Source organism: Pongo pygmaeus, chromosome 4 (assembly GCF_028885625.2).
Source record: "Pongo pygmaeus isolate AG05252 chromosome 4, NHGRI_mPonPyg2-v2.0_pri, whole genome shotgun sequence".
NCBI lineage: Eukaryota > Metazoa > Chordata > Mammalia > Primates > Hominidae > Pongo > Pongo pygmaeus.
The window spans coordinates 167022526-167046841 of record NC_072377.2 but is presented as its reverse complement, the minus strand read 5'-3'; the positions used below and the strand labels follow the sequence as shown (position 1 = coordinate 167046841).

The window sequence follows — 24316 nt, the reverse complement described above, 5'->3', positions numbered from 1 at the left end:
GGCAATATTCTCCCCCAGTTACAAAAGAGGCATCTTAAAGGGAGATACGTTTACCACAAATCTAAAAGAAAGTCACATTATAATTGGCTAAGATTGAGCTCCTGATAATTTCCCAAGAAAGTTGTAAACATAACTTCCTTGTAGACGTTCATTAGTTACACAGCTATGCTTTGAAGATAAGAATAGCATCAAAAATCAAGCAAATATCGAGCAAAAACTTCCAATCACTAAAAAATCAGCTGTCAGAGAAATCAGGCTGCCTTTCGTTATCAACAGTAATGTTCAATTCAGCCCTTTCTCTTCACCGAGCCCATTGAAATAGTACTACTCACAAAATACAAACCAGCAGGGTGAGGAGTGGGAGAGAAGGCCAACTGTGAAGGCTATTCTCAGTATTAGGACCCACAAAGGAGTTGATGAGATGAGTTACATGATGGTACTCAGTGTGAAATGTAGTATCTTTTCAATACTGTTTTGCTGTGATTTCCTTAGGAAGATTAATAGCCTTGTGAGACCTTGTTAATTATTTTTGCTATGCTTAAAGTAAGTAGATAATTTTCTCCCACAAGTGTCTCCTAATAGATAGTAAATTCCCTAGATGATCCTCCACACGAGACATTGGGGAGGTGGTAATGTTAGGCTCTGTGATGTAAAATCAACCTTCTGTCTCCACCATTAGTTCTTCATACCACTCTTGAGCTCAAAACAACTAAACATGAAGTCTTCTAGTCACGAGTTTGTGGGTTCTGTTTTACAGTGCTGGAATAATTATAGAAATATGAATATACAATAGAACTTAATGCCCAATTTCTCATTCTGGAAGCATGAAGAATTGGAGATTAATTTTATGTGGTGTGTGTGTGTGTGTGTGTGTGTGTGTGTGTGTATGTGTTTTCTTTCGCTGATGGAAGACTCCAGTTCTAAGGCAATCCTGAACTTTTCCTTTGTGAACCAAATGAAAGGTTGTTCTAGGCCTGGTGTGGTGGCTCTTGTCTGTAATCCCAGCAGTTTGAGAGGCCGAGGTAGGCGGATCACGAGGAGATCGAGACCATCCTAGCTAACACGGTGAAACCCCATCTCTACTAAAAAATACAAAAAATTAGCCAGGCGTGGTGGCAGGCGCCTGTAGTCCCAGCTACTGGGGAGGCTGAGGCAGGAGAATGGCATGAACCCGGGAGGCGGAGCTTGCAGTGAGCAGAGATCTCGCCACTGCACTCCAGCCTGGGAGACAGAGCGAGACTCCTTCTCAAAAAAAAAAAAAAAAAAAAAGATTGTTCTACTAATACTTGAGGGTCAGGTTTCTTGCGAATAATGGAACAGAAGGCCATTTTAAAATAATATACTCAAGCATTACTATGACCTTCTTTCAGATTCTTTTTTCCAAATAAAAGAACTTTTATGAGACAGTTGCAAATGCTCAAAACAATGTTACAGCCAGATAATTCTTTGATTTGAAGGATGGTACTTTTGAAAGTAGAATCGAATCATAAATTTTCATATTTGTGTAGGTCCTTTATTTGCTTCTCTCTGTAAAGTAGATGAAGGCCTGATGCCAAATTATTCCACACGCAAAAAATATTTCCTATGAATTCTAGAAAATAATCAGGTGTTTGTGACTAAATCAACAGAAAACAGCTCAACTCTTGGAAATATGTTTCAAATGACATCTTAATAGATGGTAAGCTGAGAACACAATGTTTGTATTTGAAATTTGAACATATGTAAATTAGCATAATTTTAAAAGCAGTAGTTAGATTAATCTACATAGAGGATATAAGCAACATTGCTGAGAGTTCAAACTGGCCACCCATGAGACAGATCTGGTCTGGAAACATATCTAACTTGCCCGACAGAGGGTTTTAAATCAATAATTGATACTATTACAAATCATGAGATTTAATATAAAAATATTTACTTTTAGCTTGTCTGAAAATAAATCTCAATTCCTGACCATATTATCATGCACATCGATAATCATAATTAATATTAGTAAGAGCTACTATTGAACAAGTGCTCACTATGTGCCAGCTATCATTCTAAGCATTTCATTTCATTTATATTTTGCATACACAGTCTTCCTGTGATGCAATTTTTTTTTTAATGCACATTAGGTATCTGAAAAAGCTGATCTCAGAGATTCAATACATTTGCCCAATGTCTATAGCTTATAACTGATGCAATTGGAATTTGAACCCAATCCTGTCTGATACTGAAGGCTTGTTCTATTATCCACTGATGGATAAGTTTAAAATATTAAACTACTGAATGGAGAATGGGTCCATATCCACTATGCTTACTTTTCTGCATTTGTAAAAAATTCACTCTTCCTGTGTGAAATGTGGCAATTTCACTACATTATGAAACATACTTTCTAAAAAAGGTACATCTAATAAATATTTTATTTTTTCATAATTGATATTCATTTTTCCTTAAATAAATTAGGGAATAATTTACTAATCCAATTTGAATCCAATTTTCCCAAATTGGTAGAATATATTTATATTTATCTATTCTACTTGAATTTCAATTATAATTTTCTCTAGAAAATTAAAACACTTCATTTAATTTTCTGATTATCATTCATAGAGTGGTATTGGAAAACCTTCTAATTCATATATACCAAAATTTCAACTCTGGAAGGGTCACTTGAAATTCTTTGCAAGTGCATCTTACCAGAAGTTGTCTTCACTACTTCGGTGGTATTTCTTAGACCAACAAATGAGAATTGATAAAGCCTCCAGGATCTTGTGTCGCCCACTTCAACAGAACTTCGCTTCCATTGATAAACAATTTCTTCACGTGGATAGCCATCTGCCGTGAGATAGGAAAGCTCACATTAAAAATGATTATAAATTAGCATATGTAGCAACCATCTTCTATGAACATGACACTGAGGTAAAGACTGAGAAAGATAGTTACAAGCTAAATGAGGATCTTGGACCAAAGGGTATTGCAATGAGGACATAAATTACAATGACATTGCATCCTAATGGGAAGTTAGATTCAAAAATCCAAAGGTCAAATATACTCTTGAAAATAATTTAAATGACATAGAAGATATACTACATGTGGTTTTATATATGCTGTATGCATACTTTACATCATCTGGAATAGTGCATACCGAGTGACCAGTCTATAATAAATAGAAATACAAAGTCTTGTATCACAGTGAAAGGCAGTTAACAGAGCAAGATTTTGAGTCACATAGAAACAGAAAATAATACGACAGTACAGACTCAAAACTTCTCCAAAGAATGCATTTGAAGTGGAAGATAGTTGGAAAAAATAACCAAAATTATTTATTATCTTTCTTTCTCAATTTGTCGGGACTCCATTTTAATATACACAGAAATACACAATTCAAAGCAGTAGTAAGTAGAAATGCTAAGAGGAAGATATCAATGAGCTTGTACTAATAGAACAGACAGTATTCATTGAAAACATCACACTGGGGAGGTGAGATAAAGTAGAGGTTATGAGTACCATTTCTCAGCCATTCTACCCTGGACAACTGTATATTTTTCCTCCTAAATTGTTTGTCCCCTTATAGGGAGGATAATAGTACTTATCTCATGGAATTGATGGTCAATGTATATTTGTTGAATGGATAAACATTATTACGCAGTCAACTGCAGAATTAACTTTTTCAAGAAAATAAATAAAAATCAGAAATCGTTTTAACAGTTTGTCTACTAATAATACTAATTATTATGTGATAATAAATAATAATGCCATGTAAAGATTAGTTTGATTATGAACACTGATTGAGTACTTGGAATAAAATCCCACATAGTTCCTCCTTTCTGTTCCTTTTGATGCAGCTTTATCTATTATATGTTTATATTAATTAAAGAGGGAGGAAAAAAAAGAGAGAGTCCCTAGAGGGGATGGAGGGGATGGAGAGGGATATGATAGTAGGTGATGAAAATTGAGGAAAACAGTGATAATATCCAGCTTGGGCAACATGGCGACGCCCCATCTCTACAAAAAATACAGAAATTAGCTGGGTATGGTGGTGCGTGCCTGAAATCACAGCTACTCTGGAGGCTGAGGTGGGAGGATCACTTGAGCTCCAGAAGCGAAGGCTGTAGTGAGCCGAGATCACACCACCACACATTCCAGCCTGGGCAACAGAAAGAGACCCTGTCCAAAACAAAACAAAACAACAACAAAAAATGATGATATGAGGCAAATTTCTGCAGAGAATGTGCTGGTGACTGAATTGTTCTGATAGCAATAAGTAATATTAAATTGTGTTTGGGTTCAGAGGGCCATTTTCAACTGGCCACCTGATGGCAGAGAAATCAACAGTTCTTGAATTTTAGCTGACACAAGAAAGAAGTAGTCCCACTTGGAATATTAAAAGAAAGGAAGGTTTATCTCTCTAAAGCTCAGGGAAGCTTTAACTTTATAATTAAATATATTTCATTCTTGGGTTCAGGAAAACATGAAATAAGTTTCATAATGAGAATTTTTCTAGATAAATATGATGTCCAGTGATTTTTTCCTCTGGTTTCCTCTGGTATTGATGAAGTGATAAACAGGTGATTACTTCTCTGATCATCAACTTTTTTCAAACTGTGATTACTATGACTTGGTGGACTCCCTGGTTGAGAAATTACATTTCTACAAACATACTTTTAAAATCTATAATCAGATTTTTATTCTGTGCAATATGTACAACTGGCAGACAAAAAATGTAAAAGAGGCGATTGACCTTTCATGGATGCTGAACAAATACTAAGGAAAATGTTTTGGGAAATTTAGGTTTGCTTGGCTTTGGTTCAGGCAGGAAATATTTGTAAAGGTTACTAAAGCATAATCTATGTTAGATTATCATGGATCCTCTTGCTACATTCTATTATCTATCTGATAAAAATAAGAAATGTAAAAATAAAGGTTTCATATTTGATCTTATTGTGTGTCAAGTAGTGGTTCACATATATTTTATCAATAAAATAATTGTCCTGTGGGGCAGCCCTTAATTAGCAATGTGCTGCTATAGTCCCTTCCTAGGCCCATAGGAGAGAAAGGAAGAGGATATATAATTAAAGATTGCACCTTTTCTATTGAGTCCAGGGTTGGCTTTACAATCCATTATAAAAAAAAAAAAAGGCTCTACGCAACCAATATGTTAAAAGTTTGCAACTCAAGGAAACCTACTGTAATTCTTAATAAAATAAGTCCTTCTTTTGCAGGAATCACCCTAATCAGAGCAAGCTGGGATTAAGATGAAAGAGACTGTCAAAATCATCGAAGTCAGTAACATAACTTAATACAACTTTGAAATTCATTATGCTTCTTTCAATTAATTAACATGGCAATCAGAAAGACTGTAGGTGAGGGAGGATACAAATGGAGAAGGAATATTACTTACAACTAGAGAACTCCAAGGGGCAGGAGTGTTCATCCATTGGGAAGTTGTGCAATTGTAATTGGCACTCAGCATCAATTGTCAACCTAAGTAGAAAGATATTAAACATAAGATGGATTTTAGACATAATTTTAAATTGTAAATTTGCACAATTTTAAATGATTTTTTTTTCTAGAGAATATCTCACATTCTAATTGAAAACACAGAGTGATCCCCAATGAAGAAATCCACCAAGTCCAGGAAAAAATTACATAAGACGTAATGTACTCTGTTCATTTTTACAGACCAAATAATAACACCTCACTTACCTCAACTATATTTATTGAAAATTTATGATCACTTAAGTTTTTGGTTTTGGTTTTTCTCTTTACAAATTAATTGTTCACGTGAAACTGCTCAGTGAATATATTTAACAGAGCCAACTGTTTTAAGAACTTAAGCTCATTTACTGTTTGCATGTAAATGAATGTTGATAATTCTAAGATCTTACCTGCTAATTAAAGCAGGACCTTCTGTTTGTAAGAACTGGGTAGCTGTTAGCTTTAATTTCTAAAGGTGAGTGTAAAAATACCTGTGTTGCACAATGGTGTGGCATTAATTCTACACTACACTGTCACTAAATAGGATCTTCCAGAGGATGTCATTAAATAGGATATTATAGAGTAGAAGAATATCTAATGGAAAACAAGAAATGTTAGATGCACATACACAGACATATTTGAAAAATGTTTGCCAGTAAATCTTAATTAGTTTATGTCTTATTAGTTAGTGCTTATTAAAGTATACAGATTTTCTCAGTCTCAAGTCCTGGGCTGGAACTCCAGGAGGGAGAAGATTTGAAAGTCGATGTCTTGACCACCTTTGGATAAATATGAATATAATCTCAAATTGTAATGGTAATGGGTTGAGGATTTTTAAAATTTCATATTTTTAGCTATAATTCTTACATTGTACAGATATTGTTGATGTAATAAAAGTATTATTTTAGGAAAATTTATTAAGAGATTTTCTAATTAGTATACTTTTTAATTGAAAACAATTAAGAATCTATTATTCTATGATATAATGGAGCAATTACTGATGTTAAAATATATCTAATAATTATTGAGCCCTTAATTAACTATGAAACACTGGGTAGAGTGAATTGTTTCCTCATTTAATAAGTATTATTATGCATTTATTGTACCTGAACTTGTCCAAAGTCACATAACTAGAGGCACAGTTGAAATTTGGACCCAGGATTATCTACCTTCAAAGCTGGAGGTTTTAATCATTGTTACTATATATTTATATGCTCTTCAAAGGGAAGAATAGTTTTATTCATAAAGGAAGCTACAATTAAATTTGATATTTTATTAGTATAATTACTCCAAATTAAACTGGAATTATTAAAATTGAAAATAATATAATTGCAGATACAAACATAGATACAGATCTAAATGTCTTTGGGCATGCACGAAACACACAAACACATTCATAGTTCATTTTAGATAGCCAGAGCTAAATCATCTCTCTATGTAAACTGGTAACCGTTCAAGCTTTGATTGAATCTCCATTAGTGACACTTTTGAGGTGGCTTTCATAATTAACTAATGTAATGATTCCATAAATTAAGTCCCAAAATGACTACAATGTTATAAGAACAATAAAGACACTTGAGATAGTATGATTGACTTCATATTTCAAAAGCTGGACTGAGCTCTGATGTATCAGGGGAATTTTGTACCCACTAGATTCTACGTTCAGGCATTGGCCAGATGCCATGGCTGGCGCCTATAATCCCCAGACTTTGGGAGGCTGAGTTGTGGACCGCTTGAATCTAGGAGTTCAAGATCACATGGGCAACATAGTGAGACTATCTCTACAAAAAAATACAAAAAAATTCTTTTTTTTTTTTTTTTTTTTTATTTTTATTTTTATTTTTTTTTATTTTTTTTTTTCTTTTATTATTATTATTATTATTATTATTATACTTTAGGTTTTATGGTACATGTGCGCAATGTGCAGGTAAGTTACATATGTATACATGTGCCATGCTGGTGCGCTGCACCCACCAACTCGTCATCTAGCATTAGGTATATCTCCCAATGCTATCCCTCCCCCCTCCCCCCACCCCACAACAGTCCCCAGAGTATGATGTTCCCCTTCCTGTGTCCATGTGTTCTCATTGTTCAATTCCCACCTATGAGTGAGAATATGCGGTGTTTGGTTTTTTGTTCTTGCGATAGTTTACTGAGAATGTTGATTTCCAATTTCATCCATGTCCCTACAAAGGACGTGAACTCATCATTTTTTATGGCTGCATAGTATTCCATGGTGTATATGTGCCACATTTTCTTAATCCAGTCTATCATTGTTGGACATTTGGGTTGGTTCCAAGTCTTTGCTATTGTGAATAATGCCGCAATAAACATACGTGTGCATGTGTCTTTATAGCAGCCTGATTTATAGTCCTTTGGGTATATACCCAGTAATGGGATGGCTGGGTCGAATGGAATTTCTAGTTCTAGATCCCTGAGGAATCGCCACACTGACTTCCACAAGGGTTGAACTACTTTACAGTCCCACCAACAGTGTAAAAGTGTTCCTATTTCTCCACATCCTCTCCAGCACCTGTTGTTTCCTGACTTTTTAATGATTGCCATTCTAACTGGTGTGAGATGGTATCTCATTGTGGTTTTGATTTGCATTTCTCTGATGGCCAGTGATGGTGAGCATTTTTTCATGTGTTTTTTGGCTGCATAAATGTCTTCTTTTGAGAAGTGTCTGTTCATGTCCTTCGCCCACTTTTTGATGGGGTTGTTTGTTTTTTTCTTGACAAATGGGATCTCATTAAACTAAAGAGCTTCTGCACAGCAAAAGAAACTACCATCAGAGTGAACAGGCAACCTACAAAATGGGAGAAAATTTTCGCAACCTACTCATCTGACAAAGGGCTAATATCCAGAATCTACAAAAAAATTCTTAGCAAGGTGTAGTGGCACGTGCCTGTGGTCCCAGCTACTTGGGAGGCTGAGGTGGGAACATCACTTGAACCTCTGGGAGGTAGAGGTTGCAGTGAGCCCAGATCATGCCACTGCACTCCAGTGGGTGACAGAGTGAGACCCTGTCTCAAAATAAATAAATAAATAAGTAAAAATAAATTCAGTAATTACTATATCTCTAAGTTTACAAAAGCCATGATAAATATAAAATGCCTGGAATGAATTTATTTTGGAATTGTGGCTTTTTCTAATAACTGATATAATTAATAAAGATTTTGGTGCCTATTCAAGTATTATATATAAATATATAATATATATATTTATAATATATATCTGAGATATATTATATATATTATAAATATATATCTCAGATATGAAGATTTAGAATTGCATTATTCTTATTTTGATTGAAAATGTATAATTTTAATATTTTCTATATTTACTATGTATCAGACTCTATGTTAATCACTTTACTTATCACCCTATTTTGTCCTTATAGCAACTCCGTAAGGTCAGAAGAACTGTATCTGTTTTATAGAAATTAAAGAAATGAAAGATAAAAGAGTCTACTCAGTTGTGGTGTCAAGGTGGGGGGAGAGGAAGAACAGGGTGGGACAACGTGGTTGTGCTTTCTTTCCCAATAATTTCCATCAGTTCTCACTTAATTTTTCTAAATAAAAACATAACCATGTAAAAACATCATGCTTACTATGCAAACAAAGCTTCTAACACTAAAAGTCCTGCTACCAGATAGCTGCCCCTAAGTCCCTTTATATAGAAATGCTGGTGCATTGCCCTAGTTCCTACAGATAGTAAGAGAGAGAGCTTAGAACCAAAGTCAGATGTCTGATTCGTAAGACTATGTACTTATATATTATTCTGTCTAATAATGTACTCCCACCAATGAGAAACTTCAATGTAAAAATGTTTTAAATGCAAAGTATGAAGTGATAAGATAATGGCATAAAATAATTATTTCATTAAGGTAGCATTTCACTCTAATTTCACAATTTAATTTCAGAATTTAATTTCAGATGCTGAACCATAGCTCCTTCAACTTTCTCCCAAGTATGTCTATTCCCAACATAGACAATAAATTAATGTAAATAGCCTATTAACATAATGGGAAGTGGGGTGCCAGGAGATGAAAGATAATAGATTCTAGGTGCTTGCTATTGTGAAGCTAAAAAGAGAAGGATGTATGGAGACATACACTTCAAAAATTCTCTTTTAGCAACTATTTCCTTGGAAATGAAGATATTTCCAAGCATAAGAGTGCAAAGCGTAGGTGCAAAGGTCAGATGATCTTGCAAGACAAAGGAAATTTCTGGTCAGTTGTGACAAAAAATAGTTTTCACAGCAGTTGTGGAAAATAAGCTTTGTCTATAATTAGTGCTTTGAAAAAGCTCATTGATAACAAAAAGAAAAAACTAATGTTTTGATGTCATATACTATTTGATAGCATGCCAACCCTGATGTAGTCTTGAAATTTATTTCCCTTTTTTCTCTTTTAGAGACTTATGGTTGATTTTTTTTTTTGATATGTTTTCTTTTTTTTTTTCTTTTATTATTATTATTATTATTATTATTATTATACTTTAGGTTTTATGGTACATGTGTGCAATGTGCAGGTAAGTTACATATGTATACATGTGCCATGCTGGTGCGCTGCACCCACCAACTCGTCATCTAGCATTAGGTATATCTCCCAATGCTATCCCTCCCCCCTCCCCCCACCCCACAACAGTCATCAGAGAAATGCAAATCAAAACCACAATGAGATACCATCGCACACCAGTTAGAATGGCAATCATTAAAAAGTCAGGAAACAACAGGTGCTGGAGAGGATGTGGAGAAATAGGAACACTTTTACACTGTTGGTGGGACTGTAAACTAGTTCAACCCTTGTGGAAGTCAGTGTGGCGATTCCTCAGGGATCTAGAACTAGAAATACCATTTGACCCAGCCATCCCATTACTGGGTATATACCCAAAGGACTATAAATCATGCTGCTATAAAGACACATGCACACGTATGTTTATTGTGGCACTATTGACAATAGCAAAACTTGGAACCAACCCAAATGTCCAACAATGATAGACTGGATTAAGAAAATGTGGCACATATACACCATGGAATACTATGCAGCCATAAAAAATGATGAGTTCATGTCCTTTGTAGGGACATGGATGAAATTGGAAATCATCATTCTCAGTAAACTATCGCAAGAACAAAAAACCAAACACCGCATATTCTCACTCATAGGTGGGAATTGAACAATGAGAACACATGGACACAGGAATGGTTGATTTTTATGTTTGTTTGTTTGTTTGTTTTCTTCCTAACAATTACTCCTTTCCTTTTGCAAAAGAATACCTTAGGGTGTAGAGCACTCGACCATCATTCCAAATTCTCAGCATCCTGTTGGGGGTGGTGATCCAGTGTGCATCAGCCTTTTTGGAGTTTCTGAAGAAAGTGTCTGGAATCCAGATTTTCCCCACCATGTTGCTGTTCAATCGGAGGACTTTAATGGTGCTGTTAAATTTCAAACGTCTGTCATACCATGTTTGCGCAAAAAATATATCAATAGTGTATTCCTGTTTTAATAAAATGATAAACAGAAAATTTGTACACAGTAAGATTATCTTTTTAAATATTGGTATATTTCATTCGTGTTTTCTTTGCGAATATGAAGCAAGGCTATCTTGGCTTTGAATAGTCCAAAAGAAAGTTAGAGTTTTGCTGAGGAGGTTACTGTCTCACCCATCTTTTGTAGCTATGTTTGATACTTTTATGAAAAAGTAGATCTGTCTAAGTGAGTTCTGGAAAAACAGCATAGCCTTGATACAATCCTTTACTTTCCATGTCTATAGAGCAGAGCATTGTGTTGTTTTGAGCCAGCTAGTTTCTTGCCATGAGGGCTGTCCCGGGCATTGTGGGATGTTTAGAACCATCTCTGGCCTCTACTCATTAGATGACAGTAGCAAACCCCAAGCCCATACTCAATCCTGCCAAGTAATGACAACCAAAATTGCCTCCAGACACAGTCAAACATCCCCTGAGAGGGAAAAAGAAGTCCAGATTCACAACCACCACTGTAGAGTGAAACAAAGTACAGAATATGCAAAAAAGTCCTAGGCAGGAGATCTGGAAAGTCAGTTGGCCTAATTTAAAATAGGGATCATAAAGAACCTAACTGGGTAGGCCGTGTTAGGATAGAAAAGGGCAATCAACAAAAGGTGCTTTGCATTATGCCTGGCAGAGAACAAACCCCCAAGAAGAGGGTTTTCTTTCACTATTTACTTATAATGTTCTTTTCTCTAAACAAGATGAAATTCACAATTAAAAATAATTTATAATACTCCGCTAATCTCTATCATAAAATGCATTCTTAAGTGCTATAGTGACAAATTACTGTAATTATTTCCATCAAGTATACATATCACTAAACTGGAGAGTGGTTGACTTCAGTAAAAAAAACCACCCTTGTTCACCATTTAGTTTCATTTTTACAGTCTACAAGTAATGAGAAAAGAACCTGTTTTATGAAATCCTTTGTCAACCAATTAGTGATGTGCCAGTAGAAAGAATAATTAATTAATTTATATTCTACATTTTGTCAAGAAAAGCCATGAATAAAAAACTTTGATTCTTAAAACTATTATTTCACAAACTTTGATCCTAGAACAATTCTGGGGACTGTTATTCTTAAAACAAGAAAGTTCTGCATTTAAATAAACTATCTGTATAGCTTCTGCTTCTTAGATATTTATAATTTATTTCAGAACTCTAAATATTCTGAGAATTATGGCTATAAAGAAGTTAGAATTTGTTTAATGATTAAACAAGCTAACTTATTAGCTTGGAGTATGCAGGTGACGATATATCACCTCAATTGGCACATCAATCTCTTTCCGACTTAGCAGAGCATCTGTATTGCTAGCTTGGTAAACATGATTTTAAACTTATAGTTTCACTATATTATATCATATATAATATTGTGTAATATAGAATACTGTATTACATTATGTTATGTTGTACTCCATTCTGCTCTACTCTATTTTACATTCTCTATTATATCACATTTTGGACTCCAGTCTAGTTTTGTATTTCACATTTGGGTAGAAAGTGTTACATAAGAATAGAATTACATTTATTATTACATCTGACTATTTTATCTGAGACTATTTTATCTGAGAAACATTTCTGATTTGAACCAAACTATCAATGTTCTAATAAGTAGTTGAGTACTATATCCTATTTTGTAGTAAGTAGCACTTGGCAAGTAAACACCGATTGTTGAATTTCAACAGCATAGCATATTTACACAAATTAATTATATATATAATCCTATTTAATTCTCATAACAAAAATACTTAACATTTAATTATCTTCATATTACAAGAAAAAAAAGGATCTGGAAGACTATCTTTCACTTCTAAAGTTTTAAACTTAAAGTTTTTGCTGGCATGTTTTTTGCTATTTCCATGACATCACATTTTCTCTCAAACATGCTAATAAAATAGACAAAGAATTTTATTTGGAAACTCACCATATTGATAGCATTCACTGGACCGATGCTATTCACATACATGTCTGTGTGAATTAATGTTGGCTTCACTGTAAAGAGAAACATAGAAATGTGTGCACATAGAGAGGTGCAAGATTTTAATGTTTTAATCTTTGTTTTCTAGAATAGATTTATTTAGCTACATTAGAAGTAATTTATTCACAACTAATTTGGTACCAGTTACTAATTCACCACATTTGAATAACTATTTTGTTTTCAAAGAAATATCTTTTTTAAGCATGCACATGCACCAAGCATGCATAGTAGAGTTTTGAAACCAATTATCCTTTTAAAACTAACATAAAAATGAATAAATTAGAAAATGCTGCTCTTAGCTTTTCTCCATCTTTCTCTCAGATATCTTGAATTTTACCATGTTTCCTTCAAGCTCTGAAATTGACTTGAGCATGTCCCTGACTGGACCCATATAGAAAAATAATTGCTTAATAACTCAGGAAAAAAAATATGCATTCAGTACATGAAGCGGACATAAAGAGCAAACTGGTAATATAAATTAGTTTTGGATCACAGTTCCCTGTTGATTCCTTTAATGACCACATTATCCTCACACACCTCTCACCAACACAAAATTAATCTTCCTTGATGATTTATTGTACCCTGTGATACCACAGATAATATGAGAAAACCACATGGAAACCCATTATGTACCTATTTGTCAGAGAAGACTGATATTAAAAATCTGTAGTATAATATCCATGACCAAATGCATGGTCTCCATTTTTATTTAACATTTAATGAACAACAAGAGCTTTAGTCTTTATTTTTTTCCTTGAAAATGTCATGTCCTAACTCACTGTGGTGGACCGGCATTCACATCCTTGCCTTCTCCTGGATGAGGCTATTCCTCTGCCTCTCGACTTTGGGCTAGATCATCTGATTGGCTTTGGTTAATAATATATATACAAAAGTGAGTGTGCCAGTGCTAGGCCTAAGCATTCAGCCTCATGAGCTTCTGCTTACTCTCTGGCTGTTTTCTACCACTGTGAGAAGGGTTATCTTAGATACCTGTTGGTCCCAGGAGTAGAACGAGAAACATGTAAAGTACAGTTGCCCTAAATAAGCAGCTCCAGCTTGCTTTAGCCTAGATTAGTATATCTCTCAGGGGAGTATTACATAAATGTTTATTGTCATATGTCATTGAGATTTTCTGGTTGTTTGTTACACAACAACAGGCAAACAATATATCCTCTCTTTACTATTATTGTCTTGTTTGATTTGTTTACGTTGCTTCATAAAGGGGTCATTGCTTTTTTTTCCTACAGCTTCTATCTGAGATATCTAGCAATATTTGAATTTCTAACTCTAGCTCTCAAGCTTCACTTGAAAATAATATTTCTTCATTTTGAATGTATTGACACCCCTCCCACTCATAGGCCTGAATGCTATTTAAACACTACTTTTACAACATATAAAAAAGTATAATTTAATTCTTCCTTGTTCTTGAACTACACTGATGTTTTCATCTAATAAAGTAGACATGTTCATGTGCTCCTATCTATAGCACAACACAAAAGACTTTAACAAACCTCCTATATCAGGCCGAAGTTTATTGTCATATCCTTCCAGCAGGTTGTTTAAGATGACAGTGACATCACCCTCAGGAACTTTTGGAGTCAAGACCCATGTTTTGTTAGAAGCATAATCTTCATAGTCATCATCAGATTTCTGGCTAGTGAAGCTAAGAAAAAACATATTGGTCAAAAAACACATAGATTACACAAAAGTTAACTTTTATCCAGAGACCACCAGTGGAAAAGAAGAAATAAAACAGGATAAAAGCAATGTTTAAACTGAAAAGTCTCACTTGAGGGTTGTTCTAATTAAACTGCATAGATGAAGACTAACTGTATTCAAGTGTACGCTTCAGGTTTTCAGAATTCTTTGCCCTCCCATGGACAAATAAACCATGTTTTGCCAGTTATTTTTACTTTTCCCATATTTGATGTTCTTTCTGCCTACTTCCCAGTCTCCTGAAGGAATTATAAGAAAACTATTTGTGTGAAAATGGCGGTTAAAGGATCATATGTAGTCTAAGAATTCAGGTATAATGTCTGCTCTTTCCTTCTTTGAGGAGTTCACTTGCCCCAACTTATTAATGAAAGTAAGAGACTGATAATTAGATTCCCTCCCACGAACTGCCAGACATGCCTCTCCCCGCTAACTTGAACACTAAGGAGAGAGCTCAGTCTCTTTGCCTTTGCTTCCCCCAGGGTGTGTTTATGTGTATTTTTTCCCCTCACTTGCACTGAAGGCAAAGGTGGTTCATTTATCTTTGGTTGTTAAGAACCTGGTAGTATGAAGAAAAATGTTACAGACTTTAAACCACCCTTTATCATGGCAAATGCAATGGTTAATATACTATAATTTTAGAAATGAAATGACTTGTTATAACTGATCAAAAAGCCACCTAATATTCTTTCATTATATTCGCTATGCCCAAAACTTTCGGAAACGCTTTCAGCAACTGGGCCACCTGAGAATGACTCTGGAACGGGACTGGAATTCCTATAGCTTACCTCTCCCCCTAACCCAAGTCCCAGGGCAACCCCGCCAAGATAATGATATTTTCCAGATCCGGGGGCAACACACACACCCTTGCAAAAGCTGCCATTTTCATTTTTATCAGCACTGAATGAATATTGGTTACTTTTGTAGTTTAGAGCAAAATTTTTAAAAAATACAAACTTAAAATATAACATTTCCCACCCCTGCCCCCATCTTTACCTTATTTTTCTAAACATATAGTATAGAATGAATTTTGTCAGCTATGACATAATTGCCACATTTACCTTGAATAAATAAATGTCTATATTCATATATTCTCAAACTGGATTTATCACCTTTCTTCAATCATAGTCATCAAGTATATATACATGTACAGACAATGTAGTTAAATATACATACCTGTGTGTGTATGTATGTGGGTACACATGAATGCACATATATATTTTATGTACATCATATATATATCTTGATGACTAAATATTGCAGAAGATGATTATGTAATTAATCTGGTTTGAGAATAAGAATAGAGGATGAAGTCTTAAGAGTAATTATTGTCATGGGTCAACTTAGTGGTTACAGTAACCTCTTTTTTTCATTCCTTTAAAGCTTTATGACTAGGAAACATCATAAAAATACATCTGCAAAAGGCCTAACATACCCAGTGTCTTACATCTTGCACTTTAGTGAGCATAGGAAGTTTAAAGGAGCATTAATTTCACAGAGTGCTCATAGAGGGTACAATGGGCTGGGGGCAATTCTTCCATCAGCTCTCAGAGAGAAAAGCCTCCATGCAAGCAGAGGCCAGTGTGCTGCTAGAAAAATAATCCCTCTTGGGCTTCAATTCATCATTTCTCCAGAGCACTGCTAAACTCTGCCTAATAGAGCTTTAATCCTCTGACCCAAATCTTACTGGTTTAGGGAAAGAAAATAAAAAAGCTCTCTGGTAAAGTAATTTTCAAATCCCTCCAATAACTCATGAGAAAAGGATATGGTTGGCTTGTCAGATGCCGTAATAAAATATATTATGGTTTAAATTGTTCATGCAAAAGTGCCTTTTTAAATTTTTTTTGTTATAATTTAAGTTCTAGGGTACATGTGCACAACATGCAGGTTTGTTACTTTTCAAAAAAATCTCTCTCTTTGTCTCTCTCTCTTTCTCTTTCTCTCTCAAGACACATGCACCCTATTAAATTTTCTTCAAGAAAAGGGAATATGTACTAAATTGTTTGGTTTGTTTGTTTATGGCACCTCCTCATGCCAACAAATAAATGAGTCAAGTATAATGGTGCTGTATTACTGTTATTACTATTATCTGGCAGACCAGGAGGGAAAATACATAAAGTGAAAAGATAAGGGATACTTTTTTAGAAGTAAGACTGATTTCCAGAATTTCTCCAACAATTCCCTCAGAGTCATCACCTAGTTTTTTTTCACACTTCAGGATGTCTACTTGGCCATTGACAGGTAAAATAGAGTACTTAAGAGTATATATTTGGGAATCAGGAAATGCTAGTTCTGCTTTCTGGATTCATGGCTTGCCTGGCACTTACTGTTAACAACTTTGGGGAAGTTATTTAACCCTGCTGAGCCTCAAAGTTTTCAACTTCTTATAGGTTTAATATTAGTTCTAATATTAGTTCTCATATTACATTCTCGTGTAAGGTTAAGACAATGCTTAAGTGCTTAGCACAGTGCCTAACACACAGTAATGAAAACAAGTCCATGACAATTATTATATTATTAATTAATCAATAGCATAATTCATTAATAATGGAACAAATATTATTATAAATATTATATTAATCATTTTATAAAGTGACCACTGATAGATTTATAACACCAGCTCCAAACATGTAACAAAAAACTATATCTACATATGCTGCTTCAAGACTTTTAATACAATATGGGCTGGGGAGAACTAAAAACAAATGTTTTTCAAGAAGAAAAATAATGGCCATCTACATTATAAATAAATGAAGTTTTTCTTTTCCACGGCTCTTCTAGCTGAGGTTTAAATTAAAGGAGCTGATGCATAACCTGGGATTGTTTCTAGATTTGTCTTAAAAAAGGAACTTCTTTTATTAAAGCTATGCTGTTTCTTTCTCTAGAGTGCTTTGGACATAAAAACCTCTGCATTCACAGGTAGGCTATCGAGGAATAATGAAGTCTCACCACCAGATGAGACATTCTGTGGAATTGTGGACTCTGTAAGAATGTCTGGGCAGAAACAGATTGATAATGATTTGAGGAATTCACTCAACAGTTGAGTGGATAGAGAGCAAACATAGTTGAACTTCTGGCTAAAGGTACCTAGCTGCATGGAACAGCCTTTAGAAGTTATTACCCCTCCTGGTAACTTATAATTTAAGAAAATATTCTTATAGAGGAAAATAACTGAAATTAAACTTATCCTTCAATTAACTAACCATAGTAAAACATTTTTGTCATCTGAGTGGTAGTTTCTGAGTGATAGTGCCAGAAAAGAATGTGAAGTTTTCATCTTTGAAAACATTCAAAAAAATGGTTACAAAATCATCATAGTGAGAGCCTGGGGCCACAGCAGCAACATCACCTGGGAGCTTGCCAGAAATGCAGAGCTCTGGGACCCACCAAGACCCTGGAATCAGAATTGCTATTTTAACAAGTTTCACAAATGATTCATATACATATTAACATTTGAGGATCTCAGTTATAGACTGGTTAGATCAGTGGCACATATTCCTGGCTCTGTGTGTTTGTGTATACGTATGTGTATGTGTGTGTGTACTTGTACATGTATGTGTTGGGGTGGGATTTTTTAAAATAAAAATTCTCAAAGTTCTTGCTTTAGATCTAAATCTGAATCTCCATGTTGTATATTAGATTATTCATTTTTATTCTCATCATTACAGTTTTATGCATAATTTGAATTTAGGATGATTGCAAACATGAATTCATACTTGTAATTAGAAGTAAAAATCAATCCTATTTGGAAGAACAAAAGTGGCTTATAAAGCACAACAAATACTACATAGAGATTGTTCGATGAGAGGTTGCTCACAATTTTAACAAGATTCTATACATTTTAATTTTGATACATATTCTGGATGTTTGCCATTATGAACATTAGTCATGCAGTTTCTGGAATTTTTAATTTCCACCTAGGTATTTCAGATTTTGATATATTTAATAAAGCTCTAAGTTTAGGGGTAGAAGAGGAAAATCTAGTCATGGCCCAGGATAGTAGGACAGCAAATATTTGGATGAGAAATACAGGCATTTGTCTGTTTGTTCAGGTATATTTAAATCTATTGGTGTTTGGCATAATGAAGACTGAATATATATTTATCCTTCTCTAATGCAGGTAAGTAGTTGAATTTTAAAAATTAATTATTTGTATTCTTAAACTATTTTTACATTTTTAGTGTTTCCTTCTTTCATAACATTGGTTTCACTAAAATTTTCTTGGTACAATTTTTGGTTTACTTTTTTATAAGTGCAATGAGCTCATATGCAAAGTATTTTATAGGTCAAAATAAATGTCTCAAGACATACACATGGGAAAATGATATCTTTGAACTTTTCTAATAAAAATTCCCATGCATTGGATTTTCTGCTCCATTGTCACCTCTAAATTGTGAATATCCACTACTTATATCTCATAAATCTCTATTCCTTCCTTTACCACATGCACAGGGACTCACTGCTACTCCAGATTCTCATGAGGCTGTAGAGTCCACTGGGAATCCCATGCCCCGAAAGTATCATTAATACAGGAATCTCTTGTTCCCTACATCGTCATGTTACCCGAGAATTAATTAAGTTCTGGAAATCAGGCCAAACTCCAGAACCTTTGCATGTAACTGTCCTTTCTGCCTTCAAACTTTCCTCTGCTCCACTCCTCAATCTACTACTTAGCACATTTCAATACAAACATCCCATCATAGAGACCATTTCTGACTATCTTATCTACATTTGTTGCCCACCCACCCATCACATGTTCTACCAGGAGATTGTTTCATAGAATTTATCACAGTATGCATTTATTAACTTGTCTATTGTCTGTCTTCGTTACTAAACTATAAATTTCATGAGTGTGTGCTCAATGAAGATTTGTGGAAATAATTTTTGCTCACCAGTTTTTCTCAGAGAAGTCATAATATTAAAAATATTCACTATGTTCTAGGTATAACTTTAAAGATTTCACATACATTCTCTCACTTAATCCTCAGAACACTGATATTCCCTTAATTATTCCTGTTTTACAGATAAAGAAGCACTGTTACAATCATAATAGTCACTTTAGTTGGCCAAAACTAAACATTTAACCATTATTCTTCATGGCTTTGAGAAAGAAATTAGGACCAAAGAATCTAAAGCTATACATTCATTAAACAATAAGATCATCCAAAATAAATGATTGTTCCATCTCATTTTCCCTTAGGACAATAAATTAATTTATGCCTGAGTCCAATAAAAGACATGATGCCTTTAGCACAAAGTTAATAACATTCAGGTTTCATAAACTTGCCACTGCAGATACAAATGATTTGATCTCCCCACACTGAGGAATAAAAGCAAAGCTTGCAATTTAACATAATGGATGTGATCATCTGCCTCATTTAAACTCTTTCCTCTGTTTGGACAGCAATGTATATAACAGAGACAAGGTACACATATAAGCTAGTTCAATTTAAAGGATGTCCTTCAGCCACTGCAAAAGGTGGGCTTTGGTAAACAGTGTAGGAAAAGGCAGAGTAGGTGAGTGTACATTCTCAGAAGGCAAAGGGAACTCAGTATATGATCATGGGAAGGGTGACTCCACTCAGCACTATCCAGGACTGGCTACTCTTTAGAGACATAGTGGTGTTCAATGGACGGGGCCATTGGGGCGCTAGTTTCTCCTTCATATAGGTCCTTCAATGGCCTGGGGGATTTTATTCCTCCCAGTAAGGACATGCAAATTCTCTATGCAGAACCTGTTCAGAGGGTGCTCTATGCATGAGTGTGTACATATGAGTGTATACAGGCAAAGAGGGTAGAATTAGAGCAGGAAAGTAAACCATTCTGCTAACAAATTGTCCTACTTCAAATAACTTTCTCACCTCACATCCTGTTTAATTTTTTTGATATTAGGCTAACAGCTGTTGTTGTGTTTGGCTGAATCAATTAACAGACACTTAGTTTGCAATATATAAAATGCAAATTGTTTACTTTATTAACAGCCACAAATGATGCATATCGAATAAATGTCTGTGGGATTTTATTAGCTAAGATGAGTTCAATTGTAAGTATCACAACATTCAAACTAAATTGGGAGACACTGACAGGTATAATTGTAAATCCTAAGGTAAAATGAGCTTCTGGGAGTTTCGACTCAGTTCCTTAGCTGTGTATTCAAAGCCTTAGAATTTTTTCTATCTCTCTCTTCTATCCTCCATATAGATACCCAAAGAAGTATCTATGTGGTCACAAGATTCTGGCAACAACTTTTCACTTCTGTGCTTCTTTGTATGTATCCACAAAAATAGAAGGATAAACTTTTCCAAAAGCTCTCTCTAAAAGAGGAAAATAGCCACTTTTCTAAAAGCCCCCCAAAAGCCTCCTGTTTTCTAATATCACTAGCCTAAATGAGATCAGCCACATGAAAATGATATCAGTGGCTAGAGAATGAGAAAATGATAAATATTTAACCTTCATTATATAAACCTACCACTAGCATAAAATATGAAAACAGCTTCCCCAAAAGCACATGAGCTTCACAGATACCAAATTAAAATTATGGTAGTTCAGAAGGTAAGGAGGGAAAACGTGGAGAGGCAGTGACTATGCTCGTTGTGGGGAACAGAACAGAAAAAAATAATCAATGTCAGGTTATGTTCTGAAATTATCTTTGTAGTCTATTTTCTATGGATTACACCTCCCTATCAGAGTTTATTGTTTTTATTCTTTGCTTCAACCCTTCTTAAATAAAAGGGAAAAGAAGTAGAGAAACTAGGACTCTATACTGCTGGAGGGAAAATATTTTGGCATTATCTGCTAATAATGAACATTTTCTGTACTCTATAACCCAGAAATTTAATCTCTTGATTATTTCTAAAAGGAAATGCATTCACACGTCTACTTAAAGACATGTACAAGAAAGTACATGGTTGCATTATTTGTCACATACAGGAAAAAATAAAACAAGTCAACAGTAAAATTGATAAATAAAATATGGCTTATACACATAATGAAATATTGTACAACAGTTCAAATTTGTGAAATATTGCTACATGCAGCAAAATAAATTTGAAAAATAAAAATCTGAGCGAAAGATGTCTAGACATTATATACATGGACAAATATGTAATACTTCTGTTACATAAAATTTAATGACAAGAAAAATTATCTGTAGTGCTCAAAGTCAGGACAGCAGTTATTTGAAGTAAGAGAAAGAGGACAGAAACTAGGAAGGAAAGAAGACGTTTTCTGGGACATTGGCAATATTTTATTTTCAGACACATTTTGTAATTACATGGGTTTTTATTTCAATTTTTGATAATGCATTGAGTTATATTTTAATCTTATATGCTTTTCATAACATTAATACTTCATAAGAAAACAAACTAATCAAGTTTAGCTATGAAGGTTAAAAGCAGAGCATTAAGCACCTAAGGACAAGAAATGCTTCTGTCTTCAAAGGTGTTGTTTTCTAAAACTTTGTAAGTGTTGGGCATTTGGCAAGGCACCCAATGAATAGTTTTCAAAACATGAGTATGAATTTTTTAAAAGAAGATTCAATATTTGTGGAAATTAACTTAGTAAGTGGCTCACTCTCTTTATATATGTGCCCATGTAACAATTACAGTTAATACTAAAAGGAGCTGCCTATATAACACGGTATTGTATGGTTGCCATTGCTCTCTTCAAGTGCTGATGATTCTCTGCATGGGAAAACTCAAATGACATATATTTAAAATATTTTTTAGACCATAATGAAACAAAGCATGCACAAGTATGTTTATTGTAGCACTATTCACAACGGCAAAGACATGGAATCAACCTAAATGCCCATCAGTGATAGACTGGATAAAAAAAAAAGTGGTACATATACACCATGGAATAGTATGCAGCCATAAAAAAAACAATGAGATCACGTCCTTTGCACGGACATGAATGGAGCTGGAGACCACTATCCTTATCAAACTAACACAGGAACAGAAAACCAAATACCGCATATTCTTACTTATAAGTGGGAGCTAAACAATGAGGACACATGGACAAATAGAGAGGAGCAACACACACTGGGGCCTTTCAGAGGGTGAAGGGTAGGAGAAGGGAGAGGATCAGGAAAAATAACTGATGGACACCAGGCTTAATACCTGTGTGATGAAATAATCTCTACAACAAACCCCCATAACACAAGTTTACCTATATAAGAAACCTGCATTTGTATCACTGAACTCAAAATAAAAGTGAAAAAAAAAGTAAAAAAAAAAAAAAAAAGAAAAGTACTAAAAAAAAAAAAAATGAAACAAAGCCAAGGTTAACACAAGAACAAATCCTAAAGTCATGTCAACAGTCCATGGCTACTGGGTAGGACAGAAAGAAAAATGTGCATGTTAAATTGTGGTTAGAAAGAAATGTTAACAAATGATTATTAAACTGGAATATTTCTCATTTATGTCTTTATAAAGCACTTCAGTGGAATTATTTACAACATGTTAAAAATAGTATTTTCACTTTCTCATTTATGTATACCTTGCTACAGAATAAAAGCTATGATGACTTCGTTCCACTTACTATATGTACAAGGAAACTCACAGTTGCATTATTTGTCACATACAGAAATAAATAAAACTCAAATCAACAGTAAAATGGATAAATAAAATGTGGCATGCACATATAATGAAATATAGTACAACAATGCAAATTTGTGAAATATCGCTACATACAATATTGACGGCCTCATAACCTGCATGACCTTGGGAAAACTGGGACAGCTTGTCTTGCACACTGCACACTAACATGGAAGTTTTAAAGGCAGTAACCTGAAGCGGGTTCATAAATACGTTGGTCTCATGCAGCATTTTTTTATCAGATGGTAGAACTTATACACTATACTTGTTATTGGACTACAATGATAACATGGTGACAAAGTCAGTGTAATAAAGAAGGCTTCCTCTCCTTCACTCCAGAAACACACATGGACTGCATTTCTTGCCATGTTCTATGAAAATCCAAGACCAATTTTAACCAGAGAAGATATGCAAACCATAAAAGAGAAGGACGTAATTATTTACCATCAAGAAATGTATCAAGTAGGAAATACTTTGTGTGTTTTCATTTGTATGATGACAAACATATTATAAATATGCAAGGTGCAGCATATACTGAATTTTCAAAATAAGACATAGGCTAGTCATTCTTAACCCTGGCTGTGTGTTAATATTAAATGGAGGGCTTTAAAAAATAAAATAAAATAAAAAAAGAAATGCCAGTCTGAAATCCTACCTCTTATACTGATTTAATTGGTCTCTATGAGACCAAGACTTTGGTATTCAGCTGATTCTAAGGTGCAGCCGTAATTAAGAGCTACTGCAAGAGAGTGTGACAGAACCACCTGGACTTTCTTTTCTTAGAGTAAATAATTACTTTGGTAACTGCTTTTAGGCAAGTCAGATGTCACTTGCTATAGTGTTTCATGGTAAACTGAAAATTCAAAATAGCATCATCCTCAATATTTTTATGATATTAAGATAGCCCCATATTAGCATTTCCTAAAGCTTGGGACATCTGCTCTAGTACACAGACAATTTTAATTAAGTGTCACATAGGTATGGTATTAAAAGACATTGAAACATATAATTAGAAAATTTTTCCCTTTTTAATTTTCCTTCA

The 24316-nt window shown here is 34.3% G+C and overlaps 1 protein-coding gene across 3 annotated transcripts in view; it reads right to left on the bottom strand.

Moving 5' to 3' along the window:
- The window catches only part of GABRG2 (gamma-aminobutyric acid type A receptor subunit gamma2), a 93111-nt gene that overhangs the window by 46386 nt on the left and 22409 nt on the right, over positions 1–24316 (bottom strand). For all 3 annotated transcript variants that reach the window (XM_054489352.2, XM_054489350.2, XM_054489351.2), the window contains exons 2-6: positions 14476–14627; positions 12911–12978; positions 10735–10955; positions 5378–5460; positions 2674–2811 (exon numbers count right to left, since the gene is read on the bottom strand). In XM_054489352.2, coding sequence (XP_054345327.1) covers positions 2674–2811; positions 5378–5460; positions 10735–10955; positions 12911–12952 — 484 coding nt within the window. In that variant the 5' untranslated portion in view covers positions 12953–12978; positions 14476–14627. The remainder of the gene's footprint in view (positions 1–2673; positions 2812–5377; positions 5461–10734; positions 10956–12910; positions 12979–14475; positions 14628–24316) is intronic.